This window comes from Zea mays, chromosome 5 (genome assembly GCF_902167145.1).
Source record: "Zea mays cultivar B73 chromosome 5, Zm-B73-REFERENCE-NAM-5.0, whole genome shotgun sequence".
Lineage (NCBI taxonomy): Eukaryota > Viridiplantae > Streptophyta > Magnoliopsida > Poales > Poaceae > Zea > Zea mays.
This window is the reverse complement of record NC_050100.1, coordinates 2914283-2929069: the sequence shown is the minus strand read 5'-3', so window position 1 is coordinate 2929069 and position 14787 is coordinate 2914283. Positions and strand designations below refer to the sequence as shown.

Sequence of the window (14787 nt, the reverse complement as noted above, 5' to 3'; positions counted from 1 at the left end):
GCCAGTCGACAGAAGGCAAGATCAGCCTTCCTAGATTGCTCTCAACGGCTCCTAGCTGCCTTGGGGCTATAAAAGGGACCCCTAGGCGCATGGAGAAGGACACCAAGCATCTCCTAAACATTCCTAAGCACCAAGACATTGATTCCGCGCCTTTGATTCTTTGCGATAGCAATTAGAGCTCTAGTTGAGTGGTGAACTCATTGAGTTGTGTTGTGAGCTCTCGTTGCGACTTGTGTGCGTGGTGTTGCTGTGATTTCTTGTCTTGAGTGCGTTGCTAATCCCTCTCTTGCTCCGTGTTCTTTGTGAATTTCAAGTGTAAGGGCGAGAGGCTCCAAGTTGTGGAGATTCCTCGCAAACGGGATTGAGAAAAAGCAAGCAAAACACCGTGGTATTCAAGTGGGTCTTTGGACCGCTTGAGAGGGGTTGATTGCAACCCTCGTCCGTTGGGACGCCACAACGTGGAGTAGGCAAGCGTTGGTCTTGGCCGAACCACGGGATAACCACCGTGCCATCTCTGTGATTGATCTTGTTGGTTATTGTGTTTTGTTGAAGATTTCTCTCTAGCCACTTGGCGGTTATTGTGCTAACACTTAACCAAGTTTTTGTGGCCTAAGTTTTAAGTGTTACAGGATCACCTATTCACCCCCCCTCTAGGTGCTCTCAGTGACACCTAGCACTGGTTTTATGTGAGTATATGCACCAACACTACGCTATACATGCCTTGGTCAAGTTACCCATCCACAATCCCTCTTTATAGTACGGTTAAAAACAAAATAAAAGGCCCTAACTCTATACTAAGTGTCCGACAACTCCTTTGACACTTAGAATACATAGTCCTTCACCGTTTGGTTCGCCTTTTACAACCGTCGTTTCAAGTTTCACCGGTGGGGTTGTTTTCACCTGTTAGATCTCAATTCCCCGCATTGTGATCTAACTTACCATTTACTCTACAAAACACACGTTGGTCACAATAATCTTATGTTGTCATTAATCACTAAAACCAACTAGGGGCCTATATGCTTTCACTTAGAAACAAATATCAAAGATCCAAACCACTATTCTACGTTGAATGAAAACCATGGGACTCACATTTTTTACGAGGATCGATGAAGGTGAAGCAAGACTTCCTTCGTTTTGCAACCTTCAAAATTAGGAATAGATCACAAGTGAGGTTCCGGGAAGATCGGTGGTTAGGCTTAGGCAGCGGTATAGTCTTAAAAAACCATTACCCCTCTTCATACAATATTGTTATAAGAAAACTCGAGACAATTGAAACAATGTTAAAATCAGATAATATAAATCTATCTTGGAGGCAATCTCTAAGTGGTACTAAGCTTGCTTGGAATTAATTATGCCAAAAGCTTGTTAACATAACTTCAACACAAGTTATGGACATTTTTACTGAAACATGCATCCAAATGGACTGTTCTCGATGAAATCTCTCTATTCGGCCATAATCAAAGAGGATGTGCCAAACCTACACAAGAGGTTATGGAATCTAAAAGCACCCGTGAAAATCAATATTTTCTATGGTATCTTCGTAAAGGAGTCATCCTCACCAAAGATAACCTGGCTAAACGAAATTGGAAGATCAGTAAAGCATGCAATTTCTGTCAAGACTACGATACAATGCAGCACAGCAGCACTTATTTTGATAGTCTGGTTTGGAACATTGTCCTATGTGTTGGAAATCCCAAAAACCAACATCCATTTCAAATATGTTCGGAAATTGACTTCCACACTTTGACAAAAAATAAAATATTTAGCCCTAGTAGAAGTAGCAACTATGTGTTGGCCTCTAACTTAGTTGGAACGATCTATTTTTTCAATAGAAATTTAATATGTCTCTTTCGCAGGCTATTTTCACTACTACCCACTAGTTACGGTCTTGTGTTGTGCTAGAGAATCTCAGGCAATATTCTACGATGATGGTTCACAACGTTTGGAGTAGGTAGTAATGGGGTTCTTATTCTAAACACATGGATGGGGATCTAGTTAAAAGATTAAATGCTATTACGAATAAGCGTGTCATACTGTCATGTTTCTTTTTCTTCATTCTTTCTTTTTTTAAGGCTGCGTGCATCATGTTCTGCAGAGGCCAGAAAATATTCTGTGTTAAACTTTAAATGCAATAAAAATCTTTCATATCAAATAAAAGAAAGAAAGCTCAGTGTTGTCGTCTGCAGTTGCACGAGGTGTGGAACGGTACGCAATCACTGTGACTATTGTGGATAATCCGAAAGAGGCTGCCGTTTTCTAAGTTCTAAGACGCAATCCCCCCCCCCCCCCCCCCCCCCCCCCCCCCCCCCCCGCCCACCACACACACACAAAATCCCACTGTCAGGAAGCCACTCACAGTCGCAGCACACTTGGAGTGACTCTGGAGACCCGCACCCGGCCGGCTCAGCTAGTCAGCATGGCGGGGGAGACGGTGCTGGTCACCGGCGCCAGCGGCTTCATCGGCTCGACCCTCGTCCGCCTCCTCCTCGGCCGCGGCTACAACGTCCACGCCGGCGTCCTCAACCCCGGTCAGTAGCGGTAGCTATCAGGCGATCCATATTCCATACAAAAGACGCCGATGTTCCTCATCGTTACTGTTTGAGCGGCGCACCGCAGATGACGGGGCGGAGACGGAGCACCTGCTCGCCATGGCCGCTGGCGCTGGCGCTGGCGAGGGCCGCCTCCGCATCTTCCGTGGCGACCTCCTTGACGACGCCGCGCGGGGCTGCTCGGGCGTCTTCCACCTCGCGTCGCCCTGCACCGTCGACCCCGTCAGCGACCCCCAGGTGCCGCGAGTCGTGCGCCGTGGCCCTGCCCGACATCGCCACGTCGCTGTCTTCTGCTCGCTCTAGCTACCCCCAGCCTGACTGACCTGCGCTAGCTGTTCCGTTTATGCATGGTTGGTTGCAGAAGCAACTGATAGTGCCGGCAGTGGAAGAACGGGTGACCCGCCGGCGATCTCCGCGACGAGCGCTGCTGGACTGACATCGACTACTGCAAGAAGAACGGGGTGAGCATCAGGCCTCAGCCTAGCAGCTACTAGCCTACTTACTATACGTGCATGATGGCATGATCAGCTTAGCTTTGGAAACCTCTGTGAAGCCTAAAGCTTCGATTTTCATCAGTAATTCACTGCAATCTCAGATTCTCTTTGCTTGTCTTGTGCATAGGTTTGGTACCCTGTTTCCAAGACGCTGGCAGAGAAGGCAGCGTGGAGGTTTGCAGAGGAGAACGGGCTGGACGTGGTTGTGGTTAATCCAATGTCTGTCCTGGGCCAGATAATCCCACCGACCATCAATTCTAGCATGTCCGTCCTTCTACGCCTCCTTCAAGGTAAAAGCTTTCTAGAACACCGAAAGTACATCCAAATATGAAATTTGACATGCTGTAATTTTGGCCATCCACCACATGCAGGCTGCACAGAGGAGTACAAGGATATCTGGATGGGGGTAGTCCACGTGGAAGACGTCGCCTTGGCCCATCTCCTGGTGTTCGAGAACCCATCAGCTTCCGGGAGGCACATCTGCGCCGAGTCCATCAGTCACCTGAGTGACTTCGCGGCCAAACTCGCCGAGCTCTACCCCAACAACAAAGTGCCCAAGTGAGAAAACCACCATCCAAAACCTTTCTAGCTTCTCCCCTCAATGAAAACTGTATGAAATTTGGTGTACAGTGAACTAGACAGCAATCTCTGGGAATGCTTGCCTCCTCTCTGTTGGTTTTGCAATGATCTCCGGGTACGGTGTGCATGCCTGAGGCTTGTGGTGTTGCTCCGTGGCAGGTTCCCCAAGGACACCCAGCCTGGGCTGGTAAGAGCGGAGGCGGGAGTGGCGTCGAAGAAGCTCGTCGAGCTAGGGCTGCAGTTCAGCCCTCTGGAGAAGATCATCAGGGATGCCGTGGAGAGCCTCAAGACCAAAGGGTACATTTCGTAGCTAGCCGTGAGGGTGCTATAATGCCTTTCATGAACCTTTTGATTATATGATTTGTAGTTGTAACTAGTAACAAAGATGTCTTTCATGAACCTTAATAATTGACAATTTGTAATTCTGGAAAGTGAGGTCGAAACTTAGATATCTCCTATAAGGAGTTGCAACTATGGAACCTGAATACCTTGATGATTCGAAAAGGTTCAAATTTCGCAACTGGATAGCGGTCGCCTCGTCAATCGTCATCGAAGAATTTGCTTAAGAGGAAAGGCTTTCTGAATGCTGCTAGTAAGTTACACTGTGTACTATGTGGTTCTAACTGCGAAGAGACAATCTTCCACCCCTTCACCTTGAATTTTGAAATAGGAGATGAGGATGAGATTGCCTTATGAATCACATTATGCGAAGAGACACCCATTTGGAAGCCTTTTGATCATATGCAACACTATCCTCCATCGTGTATATATTTCTATAAACACATACCAATAAAAAATAACAGTTTATATTATATCATTTGGGGCATATATAATCTATTAGATTTTGAAGTATAAGAGACAACTAAAAGACTTCATGATATAACTTTAGGTCTTTAGAAGTTTGGATCATAAATACAATTAAGATGTAATATGTACAAAGAGACAGACTCTTTATAAAAACCATAATTTTTTTTGTTTTTTTCCAATTAATCTGTAGAGAATCCTCAAATGGTCCGAATTAAATATATAGGGTTGTACATAATATCCCCAAATCCTTTATTTACACTAAAGACACGAGACACTACTTTAAACACAGATATCAGATAAGTTGTGGCTGTGATTGATTCGGGGACCACCAACCACCAGCGTCAGCGCCCATGTTTTGCCACCGTCACATATAGTTTTAGGCCTAGTTTAAGAACTTCATTTTCTCAAATGATTTACATTTTCTAAAGTTAAATTAGTTCATTTTTCCTTGAGAAAATGGAGTTTCTAAACTAGTTCTTATCTTTTTTTCCCAGTTTTATCCTTAGAGGGCAGATGCTGCTGCAGCTCAAGATAGCCACACACACAGACAGTGACACACTTAAGAGCTCGAGATCTCACTCTCCTCACCTCAGCTCTCAGAGAGGAAGGACACTGCGGCCGGGCGATGGCGAGCGTGGAGGGCAAGAGGGAGACGGTGCTGGTCACCGGCGCCAGCGGCTTCATCGGATCGACCCTCGTCGGCCTCCTCCTCGACCGCGGCTACAACGTCCACGCCAGCGTCCTCAACCCCGGTCAGTAACATAATCAATAAGCAGACTAGCACTAGACTCTACACTGCACCGGCCCGACCTACTACTGGCCGGCTACTGTACGGTTTGTGTGCGCGGCGCAGATGACAAGGCGGAGACGGAGCACCTGGTCGCCCTGGGCGCCGGCGCCGGCGAGGGCCGGCTGCGAGTCTTCCCGGGCGACCTCCTCGACGGCGCCGCGCTCATGGCCGCCGCGCGGGGCTGCTCGGGCGTGTTCCACCTCGCCACCCCCTGCACCGTCTACCCCGTGAGCGACCCGCAGGGGCAGATGGTGGTGCCGGCGGTGGAGGGCACGCTCAACGTCCTGCGCGCCGCCAAGGAGGCCCGCACCGTGCGGCGGGTGGTGGTCACCTCGTCCAGCTCCGCCATCATACCCAGCCCCGCGTGGCCCGCCGGCGAGCCCCGCGACGAGCGGTGCTGGGCCGACGTCGACTACTGCAAGAAGAACGAGGTGAGCCGTCGTCGGTTTTCCGGCCGGCCGCCGGCGCCGGCATCTTTTTTCTGCACATTTTCGATGCCTGGGCGGCCCTGGGGGCCACACCACGCTAGCTGTTATCTTTTCCTTTGCATAATAATTGCATGGACATACCGACCGACGTCGACATGGATGGCGACTAGGCTTAGGGGTGCTTGGTTTCTAGGGACTAATATTTAGTCCCTTCATTTTATTTTATTTTAGTCTATAAATTGCCAAATATAAAAACTAAAATAGAGTTTTATTTTCCATATTTAACAATTTTGGAACTAAAATGGAATAAAATGTAGGGACTAAAAATTAGTCTCTAGAAACCAAACACCCCCTTACTCAGGTGATGGATTGTTAATAATTTTAAAAAAAAACTCGTGGCTCGCAAGTCGGTTCAGTCTCGATCAGGTTTGGTGAGGTTCGTGAGCCTAAACGAATCCGAGCTGAGTCAAACCTAATTTCGTGGCTCGCTACACAAACGAGCCGAGCCGAGTCAGCCCAAACTACTACTTACTAGAGGCCCGAGAAGAGCCTAGAAGCAAACCCTAGGAAATACCGTATCTGAGAGACTCTGGGACCAGGAGGGAGCCGTCCGTGACTCAATGGCAGTATGGCACTGCTGTTCTCTGTGGTGTGGACGTGTGGTGTTTTACTCTTTTGAATGTAGACAATCACACATTTACATTGGCTGGTGGGCTGGTGGCTCCATGTATACATACATTTTGTTATGCTTATTATTTTGTTCCCTCTTATCATTTTGTTATGCTGAAGTGAAGTTATTACTTGTAACTTTTTTTATGTGCAGCTATCAGTTGTCACTTTGTCGGTTTGTTTACTAGTGTCCAGTCATCTAGATTCAGTGACCAATATGCTTTTTGGTCACAACTAACAAGGAACTAAAGTACAGGGACATAATTTTTATTATATGGAACATATTGTGCTTCAAATTTGAGCTAATGACTGTAATTACTGTTGTTGAGTACTTGAGTGTACAGACTCACGAGCCAAGCCTCATTACCGAGCTCGCCAATTGACCGAGCCAAGCCTAGCTCGGCTCGCTATTCCACCGAGCCGAGCTAAACTCGACTCGTTTCCGGCCCTAGTACTAATAATAGTAACAGTAAGAGCAACTCCAAAAGAAGGCTAAAAATATTTCCTTAAAATGATTATTAAGGATACTCTAAAAATCTTAGGAGCGAATTATAGTGTGTATTCCAACAGTTTCCTTAAATAAAGTCTAAAAAACTTAAAAAATTTTAAAATCCTCTATCTACCTCTGCATTGATGCATGCGGTAGAATAAAAAAATATGCGAGCCAGTATGTACACAAATTGGGGAGGTATAAATCACGTGAAAATATGAGGAATGAGAGCAAGCGGATGAGGGACGTGTAATTTTTAGTAAAAGAATGAGTAAGTTGTTGGAGCAAAGAAAATCACTTTTTCCCTAATATCTGTTTTGGAGTTTGTTTACATATTTTGTTGGAGTTGCTCTAATGATAAGAACAAATACAGGTCTGGTACCCTGTTTCCAAGACGCTGGCAGAGAAGGCGGCGTGGAGGTTTGCGGAGGAGAACGGGGTAGACGTGGTTGTCGTCAACCCGGTGACTGCCATGGGCCCAATGATTCCGCCCACCATCAACTGCAGCATGATCGTGCTCCTACGCCTGCTACAAGGTGCGTGGAGTAGTCGTTGCTTTCCTGCTGGCTGCTCGCTCGATATGCCGTTCGTTGCTATGGGAATGGGATGAATGTTAGGATTTATGGGCTTAAATCATAGGAAAATCTCAAAAGCCCATACAAGTGGATGGCTAAAGAATAGGTGGAACCAATAGCACCATATTGCTAGTTCTAGTAGAGTAGAGCTAGCTTAAATATGGAAGCCACACTCACTCACCAAGTCATGGATGAGAGGAGAGAGTGTGGAGAGCCACACGCGCGCGTGCGCTTGCTCGCTTGGCCGTAGGGGTGGGCACTTTTTTTACCATAAACCGAAAACCGAACCGAACCGTACCGAACCGAACCGAAATTTCGGTTTTTTCGGTAGTTCGGTTTGGTTTCGGTTTTTGTATCTCAAAAGTTCGGTTTTCGGTATCGTAATCGGTTTTCACCGTATACCAAACCGAAATACCAAAAAACCGAATTACCTAACTTTATCAATTCTAAAATTTGGCTATTCGATTATGTGAACTAAATGTGTGAAACAATTAAATTGTTATTCACTTATTTATATGTGATGTATGATGAATCTCTAAATATTTGTACCTATATAATTTTTACTTTTTAAAATTATGCGTAATCTATCAAATAAACTTTTTGTATGTGTTGTCGTGAGTGTAAGTTTGGTATTCGGTTTTTACCAACAAACCGAAGTAAAAAACCGAAACCGAACTTCTCGGTTTTTCATTTTCAAGAAAACCGATCGGTTTCTAATGTCTAGAAAACCGAAGTTTTTTAAAACCGAAAAACCGAACCGAAGTTTCAAAAAAACCGAATGCCCAGCCCTACTTGGCCGGGCCGGGCCGAAGCGGGGGCGGGATGGGGCGAAGGGCGCGGGCGCACGACATGCGCGTGAATGGTCCGCCGAAATCCGGCCTCTCGCCTTGCTCGTGATCTTCTGACCTCGTCGACCCTGCTTCTGATTTTGTCATGATTTATATTCGGAATTTGATCTGGAATTTGTCTAATTATTTAACAATCCAAAAACCTTATTGTAGACAATTTCCTATTTTTTCTATGGCTGCTTTTGCCGACGCGCTGAAGTCAAAAAAGTTCAATGGTATGCAATTTAAGAGAAGACAAGTCAAGGCCACGCTCTGGCTTACTGCTATGAATGTCTTTCATGTTAGTAAAGGCAGACCTGAGGGTCCACTGACTCCTGAACAGGAGAAAGTACGACCATGCCAATAATATCTTTACGTCGTTCTTAGCGCCCTTGTTGACCGTCTGGTTGATGCGAATATTCAACACACAGACGGGAAAGAGTTATGGGATGCACTTACTACCAAGTATGGTGCATCGGATGCTGGCAGTGACATGTATATCATGGAGAGCTTTCATGATTATAAGATGGTTGATAATCGCTCTATTGTAGAGCAAGCTCATGAAATACAGTGTATAGCCAAGGAGCTCGACCACCTTAAGATAGTCCTTCCTGACCGATTTGTGGCTGGGTGCATTATTGCAAAGTTGCCTTCTACATGGAGGAACTTCGCCACATCTCTGAAACATAAGAGACAGGAGATATCAGTTGAAAATCTGATAGCGTCTCTGGATGTTGAGGAGAAAGCTCGGGCTAAGGACACGAGATCTAAAGGAGGCGAGGGCCACTCCAGCGCCAACATGGTTCAGAAGAACCACAACAAGGGCAAAGGAAAGCCAAAATCTAACAAGCCCAACAAAACTACCAACTTCAAGAAGAAGAAGAACAAGGCTGAACTGACATGTTTCACATGTGGCGAGACGGGTCATTTTGCTAAGGATTGTCCTGATCGAGCGGATCGCCGTGGCAAAAAGGGCAATGTCAACACAGTGATCGCTAGCAATGAGGAAGACAAAGGGTATGATAATTTACCTTTCATCTTCTCAGTATTTCAATCACCTAGTTGGTGGCTTGATACTGGTGCTAATGTTCATGTGTTCTGACATTAACTTGTTCTCTTCTTATCAGGCTGTCCGGGATTCTTCCGTCCTAATGGGGAATGGGTCACATGCTTCTGTTCATGGCATTGGCACGGTGGATCTGAAGTTTACTTCGGGAAAGATCGTGTAGCTGAAGAACGTGCATCATGTCCCTTCTATACACAAGAATCTCGTTAGCGGAACCCTTCTGTGTAGACATGGGTTCAAGGTAGTTTTGGAGTCCAATAAATTAGTTGTGTCTAAGTCTGGACAATTTATTGGTAAAGGCTATGATTGCGGAGGCTTGTTCCGCTTTTCTCTGTTAGATTTTAATAATAAGTCTGTGAACCATATTTGCGCTAATGTTGATGATCTTGCGAGTATTTGGCATTCTCGTTTGTGTCATATTAATTTTGGCTCTATGTCTCGGTTTGCAACCATGAGTTTAATTCCGAATATCACCATAGTCAAAAGTTCTAAGTGCCATAGTTGTGTGCAGTCGAAGCAACCTCGAAAGCCTCACAAGGCTGCTGAGGAGAGACACCTGGCACCTCTAGAACTCATACATTCTAATCTTTGTGAGATGAATGGTGTGTTGACAAAGGGTGGTAAGAGATACTTCATGACATTGATTGATGATGCGTCTAGATTTTGCTATGTATACTTGCTAAAAACTAAAGATGAGGCTTTAGACTACTTTAAAATCTATAAGGCTGAAGTTGAAAACCAACTAGAGAGAAAGATCAAACGTCTTAGATCAGATCGTGGTGGCGAGTTCTTTCCCAAAGTCTTTGATGATTTCTGTGCAGAACATGGCATTATTCATGAGAGGACTCCTCCCTATTCACTCGAGTCAAACGGGATTGCTGAAAGGAAAAACCGTACGTTGACTGACCTGGTGAATGCCATGTTAGACACTTGTGGTTTATCTAAGGCATGGTGGGGGGAGGCAGTCCTGACTTCATGTCATGTTCTGAATAGAATTCCTATGGGCAAAGAATAGAAAACCCCTTATGAGAAGTGGGTTGGGAGAAAACCATCACTTTCATACTTGCGCACTTGGGGGTGCATGGCGAAAGTCAATGTACCAATTAATAAAAAGCGCAAGCTTGGTCCAAGGACAGTGGATTGTGTCTTTCTTGGATATGCTTCGTGTAGCATAGCATATAGATTTTTAGTAGTTAAATCTAAAGTTCCTGATGTGTATGTTGATACTATTATGGAATCACGTGATGCTACTTTCTTTGAACATATATTTCCAATGAAAGACATTCATAGCAATTATAGATACTCTTTCGAGATAACTCCTGAACATAGTACACCTATTGAGAGTTTTGAACAGCAACATGAAATTGTCCTAGAGGAGGATGACAATGATGCTCCTAAAAGGAGCAAGAGACAAAGGGTTGAAAAATCCTTTGGTGATGATTTCATTGTGTACCTTGTGGACGATACTCCTACTACCATTGCAGAAGCATTTGCATCTCCAGATGCAGATGATTGGAAAGAAGCAGTTCATAATGAGATGGACTCCATTCTTTCAAATGGTACGTGGGAAGTCACTGATTGACCCTATGGATGCAAACATGTGGGTTGTAAGTGGGTGTTTAAAAAGAAGCTCAAGCCTGATGGTACAATTGAAAAGTATAAGGCTAGGCTTGTGGCTAAAGGCTATACTCAGAAAGAAGGAGAAGACTTCTTTGATACTTACTCACCTGTTACTAGAATGACCACTATTCGAGTACTACTTTCTTTGGCTGCCTCGTATGGTCTCCTTGTTCATTAGATGGATGTAAAGACAGCTTTTCTTAATGGAGAGCTGGACGAGGAAATCTATATGGAACAACCTGATGGATTTGTAGTAAAGGGTCAAGAAAGCAAGGTGTGCAAGTTATTGAAATCTTTGTATGGTCTGAAGCAAGCACCAAAGCAGTGGCATGAGAAGTTTGACACGACTCTAACGTCTGCAGGCTTTGCCATTAATGAGGCAGACAGGTGTGTATATTATCGCTGTGGTGGGGGCGAAGGAGTTATATTGTGCTTATATGTTGATGATATATTGATATTTGGCACACATAATGATGTGATCAATGAAGTCAAGTCTTTTCTATCAAAGAGTTTTGATATGAAAGATCTGGGAGAAGCTGATGTGATTCTAAACATCAAGCTGATTAAGGCAGATGGTGGGATTACTCTCTCGCAATCTCACTATTTTGAAAAGGTTTTGAAGCGATTTGGCTTCTCTGAGTGCAAACCTTCTCCAACACCTTATGATCCCAGTGTGACACTGCGAAAGAACAAGAGAATTGGTTTAGATCAATTGAGATACTCTCAGATTGTCGGTTCACTCATGTATCTTGCTGGTGCAACAAGGCCCGATATCTCGTTTGCTGTGAGCAAATTGAGTAGGTTCATGTCAAACCCCGGGACTGATCATTGGCATGCACTTGAGCGGGTTATGCGCTACCTGCAAGGTACAATGAGTTATGGAATTCACTATTCTGGTCAGCATGCAGTACTTGAAGGATATAGTGATTCGAACTGGATATCTGATGCAGACGAGCTTTATGCCACTAGTGGTTATGTCTTTACTATTGGTGGAGGTGCGATATCATGGAGGTCATGCAAGCAGACCATTTTGACGAGGTCAACCATGAAAGCCGAGCTAGCTGCACTTGACACAACAACCGTTGAGGCAGAATGGTTGCGTGAACTCTTGATGGACTTGCCGGTGGTTGAGAAACCAATACCAGCTATCCTTATGAACTGTGACAATCAGACAGTGATTGCTAAAGTGACGAGTTCTAAGGATAATGGAAAGTCATCAAGACATGTCAAAAGACGATTGAAGTCTGTCAGAAAGTTGAGAAACTCCGGAGTTATAAGTGTGACTTATATTTCAACAGATAAAAATCTGGCAGATCCTTTTACCAAGGGACTATCACGTAATGTGATAGAAATCGCATCGAGAGAGATGGGTATGAGACCTGAATAAAGTTGCCATGGTGGAAACCCAGTCTATGTGATCGGAGATCCCGTGAATTAGGTCCTGGGAAGAACAAGCCATTGGTGAACTGAGGAGAGTAACCTTTGACCCTCTCTAAGCAAAGATGCAATACTCTCAAATACTGTAAGACAGGTTGGCTTTGTGCCTTAATGTGTTCTGTTGGCTTGTATTAGCAAAGATGTGTCCTGCAGAACATTCTTGAAAGAACACACCTATATGAGTTAGACTGTCTAACGTCACAGTTTATGAGATCTGGGTGATCTCTAGTAAACTCATGAAGAGACCTTGGAGTACGACGTATATGCTCCACCCGAGAAGGGGACTACTGGTAGCCAAGTACTGGTCATGACTTCATGTGAAACCCATTCACGCAAAACTTGCAATTCAAGGCATAGTCCATTGTCCAAGTTGTGAGTTGGTGTAGCTTGGAGTTTTAGGCGGAAGTTCAACTTAACAGTCTCTGCTGAAAAACTAGTATATTAAACAGTAGTGAACAGTGGCGGAAAAATGCAGATGGGCATTTGAGATCTGGTGGGGATTGTTAGGATTTATGGGCTTGGTCCAGTTAAGAAATTCAAATAAATCTCAGGAAAATCTCAAAAGCCCATACAAGTGGATGACTAGGGAATAGGTGGAACCAATAGCACCATATTGCTAGTTTTAGTGAAGTAGAGCTAGCTTAAATATGGAAGCCACACTCACTCACCAAGTCATGGATGGGAGGAGAGAGTGTGGAGAGCCACACGCGCGCGCTCGCTCGCCTCGCCTGGCCTGGCCGGGGCGGGGCGGGGCGAAGGGCGCGGGCGCACGACATGCGCGTGAATGGTCCGCCGAAATCCGGCCCCTCGCCTTGCGGGGGCGCGGCTAACTTTTGCCGTTTGATTTTTTGGTGGCTGTTACGTTTATCCTAACCGATCGCTATAAAATCTCAACTGATTGCGAGATTTTGTGGGCGGATAAGATCGAAGGTCGCGGACTCGGCCCTATAAAAGGAGCTCGGCAGCCAGCCTCCAAATCATCCCAGTTCGCTTTCGCCTCTCTTCACAGCTGAGCCGCCTTCCAGTTCTCTTCATTCCGACCGCAGAGGTGCATCTGCGATCAGGAGAGCAGGTCTCCGGAAACCTTCGCCTTCTAGATCATGTACCAGGAGAGGGCGAATAAGGTTTTTGGGAAGCGTCTTCACGCGACTGCTCGTGATCTTCTGACCTCGTGGACCCTGCTGATTTCGCTACTTCGACGTCGTCGATCATGCTTATTCCGGCGCGCGCCATCTATTAGTATGTCTAATCAGTTCGCATCATCTGATTTGACTTTTTACTTCAGTGCTTCTGATTTTGTCATGATTTATATTCAGAATTTAATCTAAAATTTGTCTAATTATTCAATAATGAAGAAGAAAATAAAGGATGGATGCCGGCCTGTTCGTCGTCGCAGGTTGCACGGAGGAGTACAGGGACATCTGGATGGGGGCGGTGCATGTGCACGACGCCGCCATGGCGCATATCCTGGTGTTCGAGAGCCCGGCAGCGTCCGGGAGGCACATCTGCGCCCAGTCCATCTCCCACTGGAGCGACTTCGCGGCCAAGGTCGCCGAGCTGTACCCTGAGTACAAGGTGCCCAAGTAAGCGACCCGACCAGACCATGTCCTGTGACTGTGAAAATGAAAACCTGGATATAGATAGAGCATTGCTTAGCTTAAATTAAGTTGCGTACGTTGCAGGTTCCCCAAGGATACCCAGCCTGGGCTGGTGCGACAGGGAGCCGAGGAGGGGTCCAAGAAGCTCGTCGCGTTGGGGCTGCACTTCAGCCCTCTGGAGAAGATCATCAGGGACGCTGTGGAGGCCCTCAAGAGCAGAGGCTACATTTCGTAGCTAGCCGACCGACGGCAGCTATAGTGGAGTAGTATGCCTGTCGAATTTCGATTCCCAAGTGGCAAATTCTGCAAAACGAGTTCGCCAATATGAACAATAAATAAAGAACGTTGTGATAAAATAAAGCAGATTTTCTGTTGCATTTGGCCCTTCAAAGCATCCGTGGTGGTAAGATTTCCTATCTGTCCTGGTCGGTCGGGCCTGAGCACCTTTTTTTTCTTTAGACAGTATATATATAGTTATTACCTGTTAGAATACCCTGCTTTTTCACCACCTAGGGATTGTTTTATTATATTGCTATAGTGCAAATTGGTTGATCCAAATTAAAACAGGATCTAAAATGGTCGACAGGCTAAGTTTATAATGAACACACACCAAAAAAAAAATCAAGGTGGAATGTGTCCGCAATCGACGCTGCGATTTCGAATGCTAAATAAAGGTAAATCGGTGTTGCGAGACTTGTATAAACACGGACGGACGTAGAAGAGAAGCCATTATGCGTGGCAGGCAGCAGAGCACAAGAGCTATTCAAAGCCGCGGCAACGGAGGGCTGCAATTCACAAACCCCAAAATTAGGTCACCCCGGCCACTTTCAACGCGAACACCGCAAACGGCCATGGATC

At 45.6% G+C, this 14787-nt stretch overlaps 1 protein-coding gene and 1 pseudogene across 5 annotated transcripts; both read left to right on the top strand.

Moving 5' to 3' along the window:
* The first annotated feature begins 2334 nt into the window (after positions 1-2334).
* LOC103625772 (cinnamoyl-CoA reductase 1-like) lies at positions 2335-4137 on the top strand (annotated as a pseudogene). The gene is made up of 6 exons (XR_002748297.2): positions 2335-2528; positions 2617-2786; positions 2911-3010; positions 3171-3333; positions 3415-3601; positions 3782-4137. The product of XR_002748297.2 is annotated as a cinnamoyl-CoA reductase 1-like (transcript).
* LOC100191263 (uncharacterized) lies at positions 3540-14334 on the top strand. Of its 4 annotated transcripts, XM_020552993.1 has the most exons (7): positions 3540-3601; positions 3782-3919; positions 4924-5181; positions 5283-5650; positions 7180-7342; positions 13728-13914; positions 14014-14313. In XM_020552993.1, the coding sequence occupies exons 3-7, from the start codon at positions 5055-5057 to the stop codon at positions 14162-14164; spliced, it is 996 nt and encodes a 331-aa protein (XP_020408582.1). In that variant the 5' UTR covers positions 3540-3601; positions 3782-3919; positions 4924-5054; the 3' UTR covers positions 14165-14313. The 4 variants fall into 4 exon arrangements, with proteins under 4 accessions (XP_020408582.1, XP_008680951.1, XP_035823530.1 ...); XM_008682729.4 differs by lacking the exons at positions 3540-3601; positions 3782-3919 and having other exon boundaries at positions 4594-5181; positions 13999-14313; NM_001136697.1 differs by lacking the exons at positions 3540-3601; positions 3782-3919 and having other exon boundaries at positions 4968-5181; positions 14014-14334.
* The last annotated feature ends 453 nt before the right edge of the window (positions 14335-14787 follow it).